Source organism: Mobula birostris, chromosome 16, assembly GCF_030028105.1.
Source record: "Mobula birostris isolate sMobBir1 chromosome 16, sMobBir1.hap1, whole genome shotgun sequence".
Lineage (NCBI taxonomy): Eukaryota > Metazoa > Chordata > Chondrichthyes > Myliobatiformes > Myliobatidae > Mobula > Mobula birostris.
The window spans coordinates 32919579-32938838 of NC_092385.1; the positions used below are offsets into that span (position 1 = coordinate 32919579).

The following is a 19260-nucleotide window of genomic DNA, read 5'->3' on the forward strand; positions in this document are numbered from 1 at the left end:
CAAAAATGATTCCAGAATTGAATGGCTTGTTATAGAGCATTTGATGGCTCTGGTCCCGTATTCTCTCGTAGCACGAATGAGGGGTGACCCCCTTGAAACCTATCGAATGATGAAAGGCCTTGAAAGAATGGATGTGGAAAGGATGTTTCCTATGGTGGGAAAGTCTAGAAAAGTGGACAGAGCCTCAGAATAGAGGGATGTCCTTTAGAACGGAGATGAGCAAGAGAGTGGTGAATCTGTGGAATTCTTTGCCACAGGCAACTGTGGAGGCCAAGTCTTTACATATCTTTAAGGCTCAGGTAGATGGAATTTTGATTGGTCAAGGCATGAAGGGTTACGGGGAGAAGGCAGGAGATTGGAGTTGAGCAGAAATGTTAGATCAGCCACGATGAAATAGTGGAGCAGACTTCATGGGCCAAATGGCCTAATTCTGCACCTATATCCTATGGTCTTATGGTCTAAATTAATTCATGTTGATGATGTACATGTACGTGGAAAATATATTAGTATAATTATCTTGAAAACAGTAATTTAAAAAACACTATTTTCTTATCAGAAGGCTAGGTAGCTCCATAAAGTTTTTCTTCCCTCTCAAAACACAATGGAGAGATGCTTTATGAATCATTCAATTAGTTCATAATACCAAAAGAACCCACAATGGACATCCCAATTTCCAACTTTTTCCTTGGACTAATAGAACATTTTAGTTCCTACTCTCCTGCATTACAGCTAATATTGTTGACTGGTATTTAATTTCATATAACAATTTTGCATTGTAGGTTTAGCACAAATTACTTGAATATAGATATAACTATTGCAAATCAGGATACTACAAACCATATTTCAGTATGTCTTTCAATTCATACACTTAGAAATAAAGTCATACTACATCATGGTACACAGGCCCTTCAGCCCACAATGTTACTGCTTACCATGAGGCCAATACAAACTGATCACATCTGCCTGAACATGATGCATATTTCTCCATTCCCTGCTGGTTCATGTGCTTGTCTAAATGCTTCTTAAAATTGCCACTCTTTATTTTTATTAATAGTATCCACCCCCCCCCCCCACAATTTCTATACTTAAAAAGCACCCCCCCCATAGTGAGTACTTGATAGCTACTATTTTCTTTCTTTACTTTTATCCCTTGATACCTAGTGTTCCCTTTCCATGATATTCTTACCCATTACCCTTGTGGACACAAGTTGGCCCTGAACTCTTAATGTATCACTTTTAAAATCTGCCTTTTTTTAAAAAAAATGCTAACTTACCCGAAAGTAGCATTTCTAGTCTACATTTACTGGATCCTTTCTAATAATTTTGAAATTAGCCCTCCCCTTAATTCAAGTATTTAGTTTCTGCACAATTCTCTAATTAAATAATATTCTCAATAGCCTATTCTTCCATATATATATTATATACATCTATAAAACATCTTTTTAAATTGTAGTTCACAGTTAACATGCTCATTGATAAAAATATTTACATGGTATTTAGGTCCTATAAGCTAATATGCAATGAATATCTGGAGCAATATTTGACTGGAAAGAATACAAATAACTGAAATGAACAGATTTGATAAACCAGTTGCAGTGCATCACTTCTGTGATCTGTGCATAAAGATGAGCCTAATTTCCTATTCAAAGCACAAGCATACGAACAATAGCTGGAAAGAAATAACCTTTTAAAGCATGCAGTTTGGCCTACTTCAAAAGATGAGATACTCACAGCTTGCTTAGATTATCCAAACCAGCAAAGGCCCCATTTGTATCTTCTATTATTCCTGAGATTTCATTATTGTCAAGTTCTCTGCAGGGAAGAAAAATAAGTGCAATCAATTTTCCAGTCTTTCTCATTTGCATTATGAAAGGTAAACAAGAGGAGGAAAGGTGCTGCTTTAGTTCACTGCATTATAAAATGATGGATTTCCTTTTTGTTTGTAACATTATTCAATATCAAAAGCTAATCTTCGTCAGCTAATTCCTTTTAAAGCTGACAACCATTTTTATTCTTAATACCAGCACTTTTCTTTGAATTGTTTAGTTTCTGTAAATGAAATGGTTGCCACCTTGGGAATTAAAAATCATTGTTAAGTAGACGACCAAATATGTAACACATCGACTTTTAAAAATTTCAATACACAACTTTTTTTGCATAAAACAATTTGTGTAACTGTTTTAACTAATTCACTCCATATTCCTTACAAAAATACATATTTCACTGACAAATTAACCATGAGTGCCCAAAAAGGTGGTCAGGGGAAAAAAAAACATGTGCATTGGTGACAGAATAAAGGGCATTTCCAAATACCATCAGCTTCACAGTATACTGTAGAGTCTACAGGATTTGGGACCTGAAACAAGAGCGGGAGATTTTTAAAAAGAGGTAGATTTCAGAACTTGAATGCGAGTTTCACTCCACAGGAATTTAAAAGAGGCGAGTTCACTCATTATTAGTTAATAGTTGTTTAGCCAATTAACAACAGCCAATAAAAAGGTAAGATAAAAGTCGCCATTACGATAACAAGCCAGTGGAGAAGGGAGCTTGAGTTTGTGATATTCAGGGTGCTGAGTAAGTGCCCTGGTGTTGGATGTGACAGTGGATCTTTAAAAAGGCTTCAGTAAGGAGGCACAGTTAACATTTTATTTTGTTGTTGATCCTTAAGACTTGATTTAGTATAGACAGGATGGTAGTTAGGGCAGTGAATACTCCTCCTGGAAGATGTGGGAAGTCATTAAACCTTGTGGTAACCCTGATGACTACATCTGTGGAAACTAGACTCAAGTGTGGCTCCTGACACACTAGATCAAGCAACTGAAGCTGGATCCGGAAATACTGAGGATCATCTGGGAATCTGACAGTGTCATTGATAAGATTTATTCTCAGATGGTCGCACCCAGAATACAGGCTTCAGATAGATTGGGATCCATCAGGAAAAGTAAGAGTAGACAGTCAGTGCAAGATTCCCTTATGGCTATTCCCCTCTCTTGGATACTGTTGAGGGGCATGTTCTTACAGGGGCTAGCAGCAGCAGTCGGGTGTCTGGAACCGAGACCTGTTCTGTGGCTCAGAGGGAAGTGGTGCAGTCAGGCCGGATGATAGTAATAAGAGACCTCACGGTGAGGGGGACAGACAGTACATTGTGTTCTCAGAGATACCAGACTGGCGTGTTGTCCCCTAAATACTAGGTTAAAGATGTCTCTAAGCTTATAAAAGGAAGGAGGTACTTGCAGCTTTGAAGTTCGTTAAGGTGGACAAATCCCCAAGACCTGACCAAGTGGATTCCCTTATGGGAAGCCAAGAAAGATATCACACCAGCTCTTATAAAGGTATTTTCTTCATCGTTTGCTAGTGCTGAAGTTCCAGAAGACATGAGGATGCCAAATTTTGTTCTATTGTTTAAGGGTAGTAAGGACAGGCCAGGGAATTACAGGTTGGTGAGTCTGACTTCAGCTATAGGGAAGCTGCTGGAGAGAATTCTGAGGAAGAAGGTCTACCATCGCTTGGATAGTCAGCATTATTTTGTGAGCAAGGTCATGCCTGAAGTTTTCTGTAGTTTTTCCAAAGGGGTAACTGAGGGGATAGATGAAGATAGCACAGTGGATATTGCTGACATGGATTTTAGTAAGGCCTTTGACAATATCCCAACTAGCAGGTTGATCTGGAAAGATAGACAACATGGGATTCAGGAGGAACTAGAGAGGTGGATTCCAAATTGGCTCTTTTAGGAAGGGCGATTCTCTGACTGGAGGTTTGTGACTAGTGGGATACTATAGGGTCAGTGATGGAACCTTGATTCATTTTGTAAATAATTTGGATATGAATGTAAATGGCATGATTGCAAGTTTGTGGAGGATACTAAATTGGTGGGGGGGGGGGCTGCTGCCTTGTTGAAAGTAAAGCAGGTTACAATGAATTGCAAAGAGATCATGATCAATTAGGGAGATGGGTAAAGGAATGGCCAATGGATTTCAATGCAGATAAGTGGGATATGATTCAGTTCAGAAAGTCAAATCAGCATAGGACTTGTACTATGAACTGGGGAGTGGAAGGAAGAGAGACCTAGCATACAGGTGCATTATTTGTGGAAAGCAGTGGCAGAGCTGGACGGGGTGGTGAAAAAGGTATTGGGCAAGGTGGCCTTCATCAGTCAGGGCATTAGGTTAGCAGTTAGGCCATTATGTTGCAGTTGTCAAAGTCATTGGCAAGGCCACACTCAGAATACTGTGTACAGTTTTGTTCACCCTCTTATAAGCAATGTGATTAAACTGGAGAATGTGGAAAAGATTTGAGGATGTTGTCAGGACCAGAGGGTCTGAATTATAGGGAAGAGATTGGCCAGGCAGGTCTTTATTTCTCAAAATGTCAGTGACTGACAGGAATCGGAATCCTTGTAGAAATGTCCAAACCTCGGGCCATGACTTATGGGTGGGGGGGGGGGGGGGGGGGGGGGGAGGAATTTAAAAGCAACCTGAAGGACGACATTTTCACACAGATGGTGGTGAGTATATGGAACAAGCTGCTAGAGGAAGTAATTGAAGCATGTACAAATAGTATCATTTAAGAAGCACTTGACAGGTACACAGAGGAGTGATATAGGCTGAATGAATGCAGGAAATTGGGATTAACTGGGTAAGTCAAGAGCCTGTATATCTACAATGTATTACTCTGACTCTATTTTATAGCAAGATGGGTCTTTCCCTTTTCAGCTTAACCCCCCCCATACCAAAGCTCATTCATTCCCATAGTAAAACACAAAAGGAAATAACTACCAATAGCACTAAGTTTGTCTATGAGGTGCTGTGTTTGAATAAAGATATATTCCAATGTCCCCATTGACTCGCCTTAATATCTAGGTTATTTAAATGGTGAGGAAATCCAACTTAAAAGAAGAAAATAATAAATTAAGTAGGTTGAGTAAAACTTCTTTAACTCATTCAGAAAGATTTCTCACTATTTTGTGTAAGTTTGTGTTCATATGTGCAATTAAAACATGGAAATCTGCAAACTGCCTTCCAATCTGCCAGATTCCTCCATGAGTTCTACCATACCAGTACTCCACAGTGAAGGCTGGAGATAAAACTCAATGAAAAAAAGTCAATAACTCTGCAACAAGCCGTTAAAATTTCTCCAGTTGTACACCGCTAAGTTATACATTCTCATGGTCACTCTTTGCCCGGATTTTGCAGACTGCAATCTGATGCCGAGCTTAGATTGCATCCAGGAATGCAATAAACTTTCTTAATACCCCAGGACATACGCTGAAGCATGTACCTACTAAACATGCAGATTAGATTTGACACAGATGAACACTTGTATTAGATAGTTTCATCGGTTGAAGACTTAAGTTTTCTTATACAGGTGTCCCCTGATTTTTGAACGTTCGCTTTACGAAACCTCGCTATTACGAAAGACCTACATTAGTTACCTGTTTTCGCTAACAGAAGGTGTTTTCACCTTTATGAAAAAAGGCAGCGCGCAATAAAAGGCAGAGCGTGCTCCGAGCAGCCAAGCTCCTCCCTCGGAACTGCATTCTAGCCAGCATTACTTAAACACGTGCCCATGAGCAGCCGCTAGCAAGATGAGTTCTAAGGTATCGGAAAAGCCTAAAACAGCTCATAAGGGTGTTACACTTATCGTAAAACTAGACATAATTAAGTGTTTCGATCGTGGTGAACAAAATAAGGACAAAGTGAGTTTGACATGTGGAAGTTGACGAAGATGATGTTAAAGAGGTTTTGGCATCTCATGACCAAGAACTGATAGATGAAGAGCTGATGCAATTGGAAGAGGAAAGGATAACAATCGAAACTGAATGCAGTAGCGAACGGACCGACAGTGAAGTTGTCCAGGAACTGAACGTGAAGCAACTGCATGAGATTTTCAATGCAATTGACAACAATGATTGCAGAAAAGTACGACTTTAATTTTGAAAGGGTACGTCAGTTTAGGGCATATTTGCAAGTTGGTTTGAGTGCTTACAAAGAACTGTATGATAGAAAAATGCGCAAGGCTAAGCAGTCAAACATATTGTCGTTTTTCAAGCCTACCACATCAGCCACAGCTGACGATGAACCACGACCTTTGACATAGAGGCAGGCAGACAAAGAAGAAGATGACCTGCCTGCCCTGATGGAAACAGACAACAATGAGATGACACCCCAGTGTCCCACCACCCCAACCCCTGGGCCGCGGACCGATACATTGCTGCAGAGAATGCAGTGGGAGCCGGGATGCACCCAGCACATCTTTAGGAAAAAAAGCAAAAATAAACAAGCTAATTAACTAGGTGCAGCCCAGCATGTAATTAATTAGCTTGATTATTTTGACTTTTTTCTTAAAGATGTGCTGGGTGCATCCTAGCTACCGCTGCATTCTTCATGGATCGGTATCAGTCGGCGGCCTGGAGGTCGGGGACCACTGCACCACCCCAACCTCCAACGACTCAGCCTACCACACTGTCATCAGTATGCTCGGCGCTGTCTTCCGAATTCCGGTAAGTGATATTACACTGTACATACATTATTTCTACTTTATATAGGCTGTGTATTTATCATATCACTCCCACTATATGTTACTGTTATTTTAGGTTTTATGTGTTATTTGGCATGATTTGGTAGGTTATTTTTTGGGTCTGCGAACATTCACAAATTTTTCCCATATAAATAAATGGTAATTGCTTCTTCGCTTTACGACATTCTGGCTTATGAACCGTTTCATAGGAATGCTCTACCTTCGGATGGCGGGGGAAACCTGTATCTCAAAATATTCAAGTGCCAGTTGTCAGACTTGTTTCAGCTTCTTGATAGCAACAAGGTCTGAAAGTTAATATGAAACACACAAAGATCTAAATTTACTTACTCATTAAACAAAGATCTAAAGTACTTACTCACGAAACATCAGAAAAGTTAGGATTTATTCAAACAACTTTTTAAAATAATGGGATAATTACAAATATTCACTCTAGCCCTGGAAACTTCACATTAGATAACTCTTCCCAAATTAGAATTTTCCTATCTTGCTGTGAATATACATGCTCTGGCCTTCCCCATTCTCCCTAGACCCAGATTACCCTCAGAATGTTACACCGTTTCACACATGATGTTAGTTTGTGCATAAAGTCAGACAAAATGTAGTGAGGGAAAAAGTAATCACAACAAGCAGCAATAATTAGCCACTCACTGCAAAATCACAGGTCAGCATCTCATTTAAATCTGCACAGCAACATTATCACTCCCAATAACAGACAACACAGAAGGATTAAAACTATTTTACATCTGTTTGCTACTTCCATCTCAGAAATCATGCCTCAGGATCCATACAGCCCATCTGACTTACAGATATTTGCAATCATATTGCTCCCTTCAGATTCAGATTTATTTATCACTTGTACATTGCAACATACAGAGAAATGTGTTGTTTGTATTAGCAACCAGCATACCCAAGGATGTATGGGAGGGGTAGGGCAACCAAGTGTCGCCACACATTCGGTTGCAAGCACAGCACGTCCATCATGTTCCACAGAACACCACAAGCAACAAAAACAAAACAGCAAAACAAGCCCCTTTCCTCTGCTCCCCATGACCATCCCTTATTATTATAACTACTCATTCCTTCCCACAACCTGAGCTATACAAAATCGTAGTTACATTATGAGGTCACCAACTAAGATTTGTTACCAATTCTTTTGACAGCTGTTTTTTTTTCTGTTCCAGAATCAGTTGTGATTTGATAGAACTTTTTTGTTTGCTATTTCTTCTAATATTTCTTATTTTCTGGTTACTTATTTTTTTAAGAGAATCTGCTCTTAAGTCATGTGTAGATGTGGTGATTGAGATCTCTGGGTCAGTCTACTTGAGTTTTTTAAAAAAACAGTGCAGCTGTGCAGCATTCTGCTGACTGCCAAGGCTGGCCCTATCACTCCAAAAAATGTGAGCTGATTTCAAGATATGAAGTGTTAAGAGTTAAGAAATAAACCGATAAAGCATTAACTTTACATATAAATGTCTAAGAAATCACGAACCACAGTGCACCTATTAGGGAATTTGAATATCTTTAAACTTAAATCACTTTGTGATTCATCCCATCAAGAAAGCTATTTCCAAAGGTAATTTCATTTTAGTAACATAGAAAGGTGAACAACAGGAACACAAGTAGGCCATTTGGCCACTTGAGCCTGCTCCGACATTGTTCATTCATGACCAATCCCTAGCAACTACTGTATTTCCACTGTTCTCATTCCCTTGAATATCTTGTGCACCTGGAGATCTTTATCTTTAAAATATTCAGCAACTTGGCTTCCACATTTATGTGATGCAGAACTTTACAATTTCACCATCCTCCGAGCAAAGAGATCTCCTTCACTGAACCCTAAATAAGCTTCCGTATATTCCAACACTGACTTTTAGGCCATTCATCCCCTCACCTGACCGTCAGCCAGGGGAAACATCCTTCCTGTATGCAGTCTGTTTAATTTAGAATTTTGTTCATTTAAATAGGATTTTCTCTCATTCTTCTGAATGCCTGTGGACAAAGTTTTAATCAATCTTATCTCTTCAACCCACAATCCTCGCAATCAGTCTGGCAAACATTAACTGTGTTCTATGTGTAAGTGTACAATTCTTTGGCAAGGAAATCAAAGCTGCATGCAATATTCTAGGTGTGGTCTCACCAAGATCCTATGTAATTATAAGACATCCTTGCTCCTGTACTCTTGCAATCAAGCAGTTTGCTTTCTTAAATGCTCAATGAACCTCCGCACTTACTTTTTTCCTGATTAATGTACAAGGACTCCCAGATCTGATTAGGCATGAACATTTCTCGAACATTTTGCCTTTTTTTTAATTTAAAACAAAGGGTGAATCACATATATCCACATTTTACTGAATCTGTCTTGTATTTGCCCATTTACTCAACATATTAAATAGCTTTGCATCATCTTCACAAATCCACTCAGTTTCAAATCAAACTATATTTGGTTCCCTCAAATGGGTATTTTCTTCTTTAAAAAAGAATTTAAGCTGTCTATACCCAATGCTAAACAATACCAATACTGCACATACTGCATGTTTTCTTTCCCTACTGAAAAGAATGAAAGAGGTTGAATTGAAAGAGGGGGGAAAAGTCTTCACTCAAAACCTTTGATTTGAGCTCTTTTTATTTTTACTTCCTTTCTCTTCCAGGCTTCACTGGCAATTTCCTATTCTTTCTGGCTGGCTGGGCCTGAATGCCTGCTGGCTTGTTAATCATTGCTGTGTGAAGGCCCCAAAGGCTTGACCTCTATTTGAATAGCTATGCATTTCAGCAGTTTCACACTCACTGAAAGCTCGTCAATCCTCAGCAACAATGGAACCATAATTAAAGTATGCTCGTTTTCTTTCACCAGGTGCAGGACCCTATGAGCCTCTTGCTTTATTTAATTAGAATTCTCTGCATAAAGCAGAGAATTGTGCTGATTGGTCATTCAAAATACAAACAAAAACCTTCCCAAAAGCTAAGGTTAAGTAAATTTCTGTCCGATATTTTCACACTAGCAGTTCAAGATAAAGAGTTCATTTTTCTCCCACTTTGACACAGAGGAAACAGTGATGACTTCACAGATCCCTTTTAAGTGCCTTTTTATTATGAACAATTTGGTCACTGCCCAAAAAATAGAGGACTTGAACATATTCTATTATAGTTATCAAAAATGTCAGGAAGTCCCACCTGCTTCTAAAAGGCGATAATCATACCAGTGCCCAAGAGCAGGGTGAGCTGTCTCAAAGACTACTGCCCAGTAGCACTCATATCTACTGCGATAAGGTGCTTTGAGAGGTTGGTCATAGCCAGAATCAACTCCTGCCTAAGGACCTGGACTCGCTGCAAATTGTCTATTGTCAGCATAGGTCAATAACGATACAATCTCACTGGCTTATTACTTGGCCTTGGCCTTGTAATACATACATCAGACTGCTATTTATTGATTTACAGCTCAGTGTTCAACACAAGCATACCCTCTATTTTAATCAACAAGCTCCAAAACATGGGCCTCTGTACCTTCCTTTGCAATGGGATCCTTGACTTCCTCACCAGGAGACCACAGTCTATGCGGATTGGAAATAACATCACCTCCCTACTAACGATCAAAACTGGCACACCTCGAGGATGCATGCTAGTCCACTGCCCCATCTCCCCACCCGACAACTGCGTGGCTAGGAACAGTTCAAACGCCATCTAGAAATTTGCTGACAACACAACTATTGAGTCACTCACCTCTGTACTTTCTGGGACCCTGCTGTTCATGCTGTATTATTTATTTACCTTTTTTTTAAAATTATTTGCACCATTTGTTTTCTCCCACCATTTTTTTTAAATGGGCTCTGTTGTGTTTATTTATTTTGTGGTTCCTTACAAAACGATAATTTTATACATACTTTGATAATAAGTGTACTTTAAACTTTGAATTTCAGATGGTGATGAGATTGTGTAAGATAGATCAGCTGGCTGAGTGGAGTTGCAACAACAACCTTGCACTTAACATCAGTAAGATCAAAGAATTGGTTGTGGCCTTTGGAAGAGGAAATTGAAGGAGCACAACAGTCCTCATCAGGTGATCAGCAGTGGAAATGATGAGCAGATTGAAGTTCTTGTGTCAACTTCTCTGAAGGTCTATTCTGGACCCATAATATTGATGCAATTACAAAAAAAAGGCATGACAGCAGTTATAATTCATTAGGAGTTTGAGGAGAATTAGTATGTCACCAAAGACTCTCACAAATTTCTACAGATGTAACATGGCGAGCATTCTAGCTGGTTACAACACTTTTTTTACATGCAGGAGCCACTGCAAAGGATCAGACAGAGCTGCAGAAATCAAGGATACCTTCAAAAGGCAACACCTCAGAAATGCAGCATCCATCATTAAGGACCCCCATCAAGTAAGATATGCGCTCTTCTCATTACTACCATCAAGGAGGAGGTAGGTGCACAAGCTTGAAGACATACTAAACATTTCAGGAATAGTATCTTCCCCTCCACCATCAGATTTCTAAATGAATAATGAACCCATGAACACTATCTCGCTATGCTTTTCCCCTCTCTTTTTGACCTGCTCATTTAATTTTACACACAAACACACACTTCTCACTATAATTAACAGATTTTTTATTACACAATTCTGAACAACTAAGCCACTTTAACTGATGCTCAAATAGGTAATAGGATGTCCAAAGAACTCAATACTTTTTTTACATCTTCAATTTTGCCGTCTGTTGAAGTATAGCAAATAATTTTTAAATTTCTGGTGGATTTCTAAAACTAATCAAGCATTACACTACAATCAGTAATTTTTCCAATACTCAGTATTTGTGCAATACTTTGTGTTCCTTTCTTACCCAGACTCTCTTTCAAAATTATGGTTTTTTATTTTAGGATTTAAAGTTAGCAAACTGGAAGTAACATTTACACAAAGTAGATTAAAATCACTTGAACCTATTACTATAAGGAATAGTTTTTAGAGCAGCCTTTTCTTCTCATTTTTATGTACTTGTAGAACAATGAGAATTTATAAAAACAGTTCAGACAATTCAAAATATGTGATTACAGATGTGATATTTCACAGTAGATAACTAGCAAATCCATCTCACTTGCAGAGACATTACAGCAGAAATTTGGTGCAGAACAACAGGTATGTAGAAACAAGTGCAAGATTTAGGATGAACAAGTTTTATCAATACATTTGTTCTTCAAGATTCAAAGTACATTGTTAAACAGCAATAACAAAGGATATGATCTTTTCTAGTCAGGAATGATTTTCACTTTCCAATTCAAGGATTAGATATTTATCACAGAACTAGCATAAAACTTAATGGAAGGTAATTTTTAAAAAAGCTTTTATTTAAAGTCTTCAGCAGCAAAAATTGTTATATTGCAGAAAAGGTACAGGAAACACTGCTACAGTACCCCTACATTAGAGTATTGCTTACTGACTATAGCTATACCTTCAATGTCACAATTCCAAGCATAATCATCTCCAAACTCCTTGATCTGGAACTCAACACCTCCCTTTGCAGCTGGATCCTTGACTGCTGACCAACAGACCACAATCTACAAGGACAAGCATCAACACCCTCCTCAACAGTGCTCCACAAGTCTGTATCATCAGCCCTCTACTTTACTCTCTATACACTCACCATTATGTAGCAGATTCTGCTCTAACTTCTCTATAAGTTTGCAAATGACACTACCATACTTCACAAATCGCACAAGTCAGAATAGGAAAGAAACAGGCAGACACAGCCTACTGGCAAGGTATCTTGCCAACAACCTTCCTTCAAAGTCAGCAAAACAAAAAAAAAGAGTTGTCATTAACTGCAGGAAGGAAAGCAATTCAAACGCTCCTGTTTACATCAGTAGTGCTGAGATCAAGAGAGTTGTAAGTTACAGGTTACTTACCATGAACATCTTTGCTGTCCTGCGCCAACTACATTTTCATAAAATTAAGCACACTTCAAGAAGCTACATATATTTGACGTCCTCTTTGACCTCACCAATTTTTAGTATGCTTTTTATGGTGCATTGATATTTGGTTGCAATATGGCTTAGTATGGTAACTGCTGCTCTGTTCAAGACCGAAATAAATTGAAGAGAATTGTGTACACAGCTCAACATATCAAGGAAACCAGCCTCCCCTCCACAGACCCCATCTACACTTCTTACTGCCTTAGGAAAGCAGCCAACGTTATCAAAGACCCCTTTCACCCTGGGCATTCTCTCTTCTCCCCTATCCCATTGGACAGAAGATACAGAAGGCTGAAATCACATCTTACCAGACTCACAGACAGCTTCTATCATGCTGTTGAATGGTCCTTTAGTGATCAGACAGACTCCTGACCAAACAATAAGGCCCTGTGCCATATTGTTTACTTGTATTGTTCTCTCTAACTTCAACACTTATCTATCAATTTATTTAGAGATACGGCATGGGACAGGCCCTTCCTGCACCACCTAGCAACTCATCTATTTAACACCAGCCCAATCACTGGACAATTTGAAATGACCAATTAACCTACTAATTGGTACATCTTTGAACTGTGGGAAGAAACTGGAGCACCCAGAAAAAACCCAAGCAGTTCACAGGAAGAACATAAGAACTCGGTTGGTTGGATGGCTTGAGCTTATATAATTGTTGTATCCAGACACATATAAGTATGTGGTATTTACACATTTCAGCGATGTATCTCAATTACCAAGAACCAATTCCTTTATTTATGTGTGCATTAAACTCCAAAGCACAGCACTACTACATATGAAAGTTGTTAAAATATGCTACAGACCACACCATAGATTATCCGCATAGAAATCAATCTTGTTTATGTCTCATTGAATAACTGACTTTAGTACTTACAATAGTTGCAGACTCCTTAATCCTTTAAAAGCTCCATCTGCAATATGATTGATTGAATTGTGGCTTAAGCGGAGGGACTGCAGTCCACTCAGCCCCACTAGACTTGACTCATCCAATCTCATCAGGCTGTTGTGGGAAAGGTTCCTGAAAAAAAAATTTAGAAGAATATGGAGAAGAAAATCAATGACCCTAATCTAGGTTTCATTTAAATATTCCCAACTGAGGAGCATGCAGTGTTCAGTAGCAGAATCTCCTAAAGTCATAGTTCATAATTCTGCATTCCTACCATCACCCAGCCTTACTGAGATCAACAAAAACAGACACTGGATGTTCTCAGTGCCGCACCCTACATAACTCAGCTATTCACTTCTTAAGCCTCCAGAATAGCAATAGGATTTAAAGTGTCACAGCTATAATAAACTAGCAACTAATAGAGTCAGGATAAATGAAAACACTGAAAAGTCATTTCATCACATCTCATGCTCCGTGCAACTCAGTTAAATAGATAGCTATTATGAAGCGTGGAAAGTAAACATGTACAGTACTCTAGTCAAGTGTGAAGGCTCCATATTACTCTCTGTATACCAATTCTGTATTCATTCCCAATAAAGAGCATGAGGAGAACTCAAGTGTTTTTTCGTAAGATAAATGCATTGCCTCATTTCTTTCACAATCTCACATGCAACAATTAGATACAAAAAAACAATTCAAATCAACTTGTTCAAAGTGCTAAAACATGCATTTCAGGTGTTGGATACATTAAAAGAATCTTTGAGTCATTTATGATAGTAAACACCTCCTCTTTACTATGAAAATGTAAGAGATCAAAAACCAGACATGGTTGTTAATATAAACACGAGAAAATCTGCAGATGCTAGAAATCCAGGCAAGACACTCAAATGCACGAGGAATTCAACTGGCCAGGCAGCATCTATGGAAAAGAGTAAACAGGCGACATTTTGGGCCAAGACCCTTTATCAGGACTGGAAAAAGAAGATGAGAAGTCAGAGCCATGGAGAACCCTTATCTCTAGATATTGCCTGGCCTGCTGAGTTCCTCCAGCATTTTGTGTGATCGTTGTTAATATTCCAGCCACCACGCTTGTGAGATTTTCAATCTGATTTTCAAAAACACAGCTTTGGAAATAATTAACCTCATATGTATCAACTGTATTTTGTGTGGTCTAAACAGTTTACCTAAAGATAACCTCTAGTACAGCTAATCTAGCTGCAATTATAATGTATACACTATCACTGTAAAACACAATTTCCTTTACAGCAACCAGTTTTTCACGATGCAACTGCCAAAGTTCAAAACTCAAAACTACGTTCACTATAAATCTAATTAAGCCAAGTTTTAGTTTCACTTTTGTGTTGAAATATTAAACATTACTAACAAATTATTCTGCAACTAAAAATAATCTGTATTCTAACAAAAATATTGAGGAAGAATTTAAACACAATTTGTGACTTTCCATTATTTGTTGTATATCAATTGGGTAAAAGAATGAAATGACATAGTTTTCCAGATTTTCTCACAGCCATTATTAGAGCAATACAGAAAAAGTAAAAACCATCTGAACTTTGAAATAAATAAGGGACAGGAAACAGTTAAAGTTATTTAATAGACAGAAACAGACCTCCAAGATCAACTACATTTGTTCAGTTCTCTAATACCAGAACAGAGGATTCTGCAATGACATTTCACACATGTTCCAAATAACTCCAGATACTTTAATTAAATTAGTTAACAAACTGAATGCAATTAATTTAGAAAGCAAATGTGTAAATTCTACAATTAGGTAAAATATTCTTGGTTACATTAACTAAAATACCGCAGTTTGTTTAAATTTCTAGACTTCTCTGAAAAAAGTATTTTAATAAAATTTACTAGAGGTATACTATTTGTTTACAGTATTAAGTGTGAAATACTATGGGCAAAATCAATATTACAGATATTAGTAACTTCAAATACTTTTTAAATAGAGAAATTCAATTAAAATTTGGAATATGGGCAATATTTACAGCCTGTACGATGAAGTTAAAAGCAGGTACCTCATGCTACTTACAATTCTACTAGCTTCTGGCAGAATCCCCAGGCATCAGGGTTTATTCGAGAGATGCTGTTATAGCTCAAGAGCAGCTGCTGCAGAGAAGACAATCCATAAAGCCAGCCACTTGTCACATCATTCAAGATATTGTTTTCTAAATGTCTAGAAAAGATTAAAGATTTGACAAATTATCTTCTACTATTTTGAGGGCACATGCCACTTTTTAAAAAATTTGTTTCGAAGAAAATTCAAAAGTGAAATATATTTCATTTCAAAACTTAAGAATGATGACTATAAGAGTGAATATTTGGAAACTAAAGTTAGCAACACTAGGATGTGACTAAAACACACTGCCCATATGCTATACAAGGATGCAGTGACAAAATTCAAACAATTCTCATTCTGCCCTCCATCAATCTGAAAAAGTGTCACATGAATTCTGGCTTTTCATCCCATCACAATATTGAAGCATTTGATGTTGAGGGCAAACTAACTCGAGGTAAAGTACCAATCAAATTTATTCTTATGTAAATGCAACTACAGGATGTGAAAATTCATCTATCCCTTAAAACCACAGATACGCATCACACATTGAACATCAAGATTTAATATTATTAATATGTGTCTATTCATACATGAGAGGCAATGAAAAAAGGATGAATGGAGGAAAGACAGTACAAAATATAACTGTATTCCAAAATGACCTTACAGTCTTTAATTATTTTGAGGATCTGGGTGTTGGCTAATACTTATTGCCCATCCCCAATTGCCCTTGAGGTGGTGATGGCGAGCTGCCTTCTTGAACTGCTCCAGTCTGTAAGATCTAATTTATCAACTGTGAATCATTCATTAAAAATGACTTACAGAACTTGCATCTTGGCAAGACCCCAAAAGGCTCCATCCATAAGTTTACTGATGTTATTCCGCTGCAGCTTAAGAACCTCCAAGTTGTCTAGTCCGTGAAATGTTAGACCATCGATGAGACGTATTCTGTTGCGGTTCAATTCACTAGAACATAATACACAAATATTCAGTGTAAACCCGCTTCCACTTGCTGCTGCCTTACTTTAAGACTGACAGATCCCAAGGTAACAGTTTTCAAAAGAGACATTATCTTTTCCACCGTCTCCTCAGAGTTCAATTATCAATGCTGCACAGAATTAAAAGAACAAATATTCTTTGTCATTCACCTGTGGTGTTTATCAAAATGTTCATTAAAAACTATTGAAATTTGATCCCAGAATGGAGGATTCAAATTACAAGTGAACTGACCAACAAAATCTGATACAAGCATGTTTTTATTGATATGTATACTGGAATGTTGAGCCCATGAGAAGCTACAACAGAATATATGTTTCTTTATTTTGCCCAGGGCTCCAAAAAGGCCACCTTCTGTTCCAATTTTCACCTGATCACTGCAAATTCCAATCTTGGCAAGTCATACTGTGATTTTTAATTAAATAAGCATATTAATTCCAGCATAAATTAACAAGCGTAACCTGAAATTGTTTAGCTTTAAAAACTAATGAGCAGGCCCAAAAAAAATTGATTATGAAAGTCCAAATTGATATTCACATTGAGAATACAAATGGAATTACCAATGATAGTAAATCCAAACTACTGTGGGAATTACTTAGAAAACTATATTATTGCATTCAGAATAGGGAAAGAAAACTTAAGTTAATGCATTGCTTTATTCGACTACCTTTTCTTGGGAAAATAAACTACTTAAAATAACATTCTCGGCTGCTTGAGTAATCTGACCTCTCCTTGTCAAATTAGTTGGATGTAAACTTATATATGCAAGAGGCAAATACCACAAAAACATATAAAGGGAAGTGTGAAGACAGTGAATTATATAATGTTGTGAAGCACAGGTTCCCAATAAAGAATGTATTTGTGAGTTTCTAATGAATGTACTGATTTACATTTGTCGTAGAAGTTGTGTCTAAATGTGATTTTCAATTTATGTAGCCAGCTATTCTTTAAGTTTAGAAGGGATGTACATTATTTATTACTCAAATGCTACAAATTAAATAATCCATGTTTTGAAAGAACAAATTCAGTAATCACTAAACAGTATACAATGGCATGCAAAAGTTTGGGCACCCCTGGTCAAAATTTCTGTTACTGTGAATAGCTAAGCGAATAAAAGATTACCTGATTTCCAAAAGGTATAAAGTTAAAGATAACACATTTCTTTAATATTTTAAGCAAGATTACTTTTTTACTTCCATCTTTTACAGTTTCAAAATAACAAAAATGGAAAAGAGTCCGAAGCAAAAGTTTCGGCACCCTGCATGGTCAATACTTAGTAACATCCCCTTTGGCAAGTATCACAGCTTGTAAACGCTTTCTGTAGCCAGCTAAGTGTCTTTCAATTCCTGTTTGGGGGATTTCTGTCCATTCTTCCTTGCAAAAGATGTCTAGTTCTGAGAGATTCTTGGGCCGTCTTGCATGCACTGCTCTTTTGAGGTCTATCCATAGATTCTCGAAGACGTTTAGGCCGGGGGACTGTGAGGGTCATGGCAAAACCTTCAGCTTGCGCCTCTTGAGGTAGTCCATTGTGGATTGAGGTGTGTTTAGGATCATTATCCTGTTGTAGAAGCTATCCTCTTTTCATCTTCAGCTTTTTTTTATAGACGGTGTGATGTTGGCTTCCAGAATTTGCTGGTATTTAATTGAATTCATTCCTCCCTCTACCAGTGAAATGTTCCCCGTGCCACTGGCTGCAACACAAGCCCAAAGCATGATCGATCCAACCCTGTGCTTAACATTTGGAGAGGTGTTCTTTTCATGAAATTCTGCACCCTTTTTTCTCCAAACATACCTTTGCTCATTGCGGCCAAAAAGTTCTATTTTAACTTCATCAGTCCACAGGACTTGTTTCCAAAATGCATCAGGCTTCTATAGATGTTCCTTTGCAAACTTCTGACACTTTGTGCTGAGGACACAGGAAAGGTTTTCTTCCGATGACTCTTCCATGAAGATCATATTTGTGCAAGTGTCGCTGCACAGTAAAACAGTGCATCACCACTCCAGAGTCTGCTAAATCTTCCTGAAGGTCTTTTGCAGTCTAACGGGGGTTTTGATTCACCTTTCGAGCAATCCTACGAGCAGTTCTCTCGGAAAGTTTTCTTCGTCTTCCAGACCTCCACCGTTCCTGTTAACTGCCATTTCTTAATTACATTATGAAATGAGGAAACGGCTACCTGAAAACGCTTTGCTATCATCTTATAGCCTTCTCCTGCTTTGTGGGCATCATTTAATTTAATTTAATTTTCAGCGTGCCAGGCAGCTGCTTAGAGGAGCCCATGGCTGCTGATTGTTGGGACAATGTTTGAGGAGTCAGGGTATTTATAAAGCTTTGAAATTTGCATCACCTGGCCTTTCCTAACGACAATTGTGAACAAGCCATAGCCCTAACAAGCTAATTAAGGTCTAAGACCTTGGTAAAAGTTATCTGAGAGCTCAAATCTCTTGGGGTGCCCAATCTTTTGCATGGTGCTCCATTCCTTTCTTACACTCTAAAATTGTACACTAATCTTGCTTAAAATGTTGAAAAGAATGTTTCATCTTTAACTTTATGACTTTTGGAGATCAGTTCATCTTCTACTCACATAACTATTCACAGTAACAGAAATTTTGACCGGGGTGCCCAAACTTTTGCATGCCACTGTATAAAGGAAGAAAGGAATTCAGTTTACATGCATTATCATTCCAGTTTTTTAAAAAATCTCATCAAATTGGGATTTAATAAAATTTAAAGCAACATGGGTGATTCTGGAGATGCTGGAGGAAATCAAAAGAATGGTCTCAGCCC

At 38.0% G+C, this 19260-nt stretch overlaps 1 protein-coding gene across 1 annotated transcript in view; it reads right to left on the reverse strand.

Annotated features, from left to right (window-relative positions):
- lrig1 (leucine-rich repeats and immunoglobulin-like domains 1) overlaps nt 1-19260 on the reverse strand; it is an 88081-nt gene that overhangs the window by 22898 nt on the left and 45923 nt on the right. Inside the window, exons 6-9 of the mRNA XM_072280526.1 lie at nt 16302-16445; nt 15456-15599; nt 13388-13531; nt 1732-1812 (exon numbers count right to left, since the gene is read on the reverse strand). Coding sequence (XP_072136627.1) covers nt 1732-1812; nt 13388-13531; nt 15456-15599; nt 16302-16445 — 513 coding nt within the window. The remainder of the gene's footprint in view (nt 1-1731; nt 1813-13387; nt 13532-15455; nt 15600-16301; nt 16446-19260) is intronic.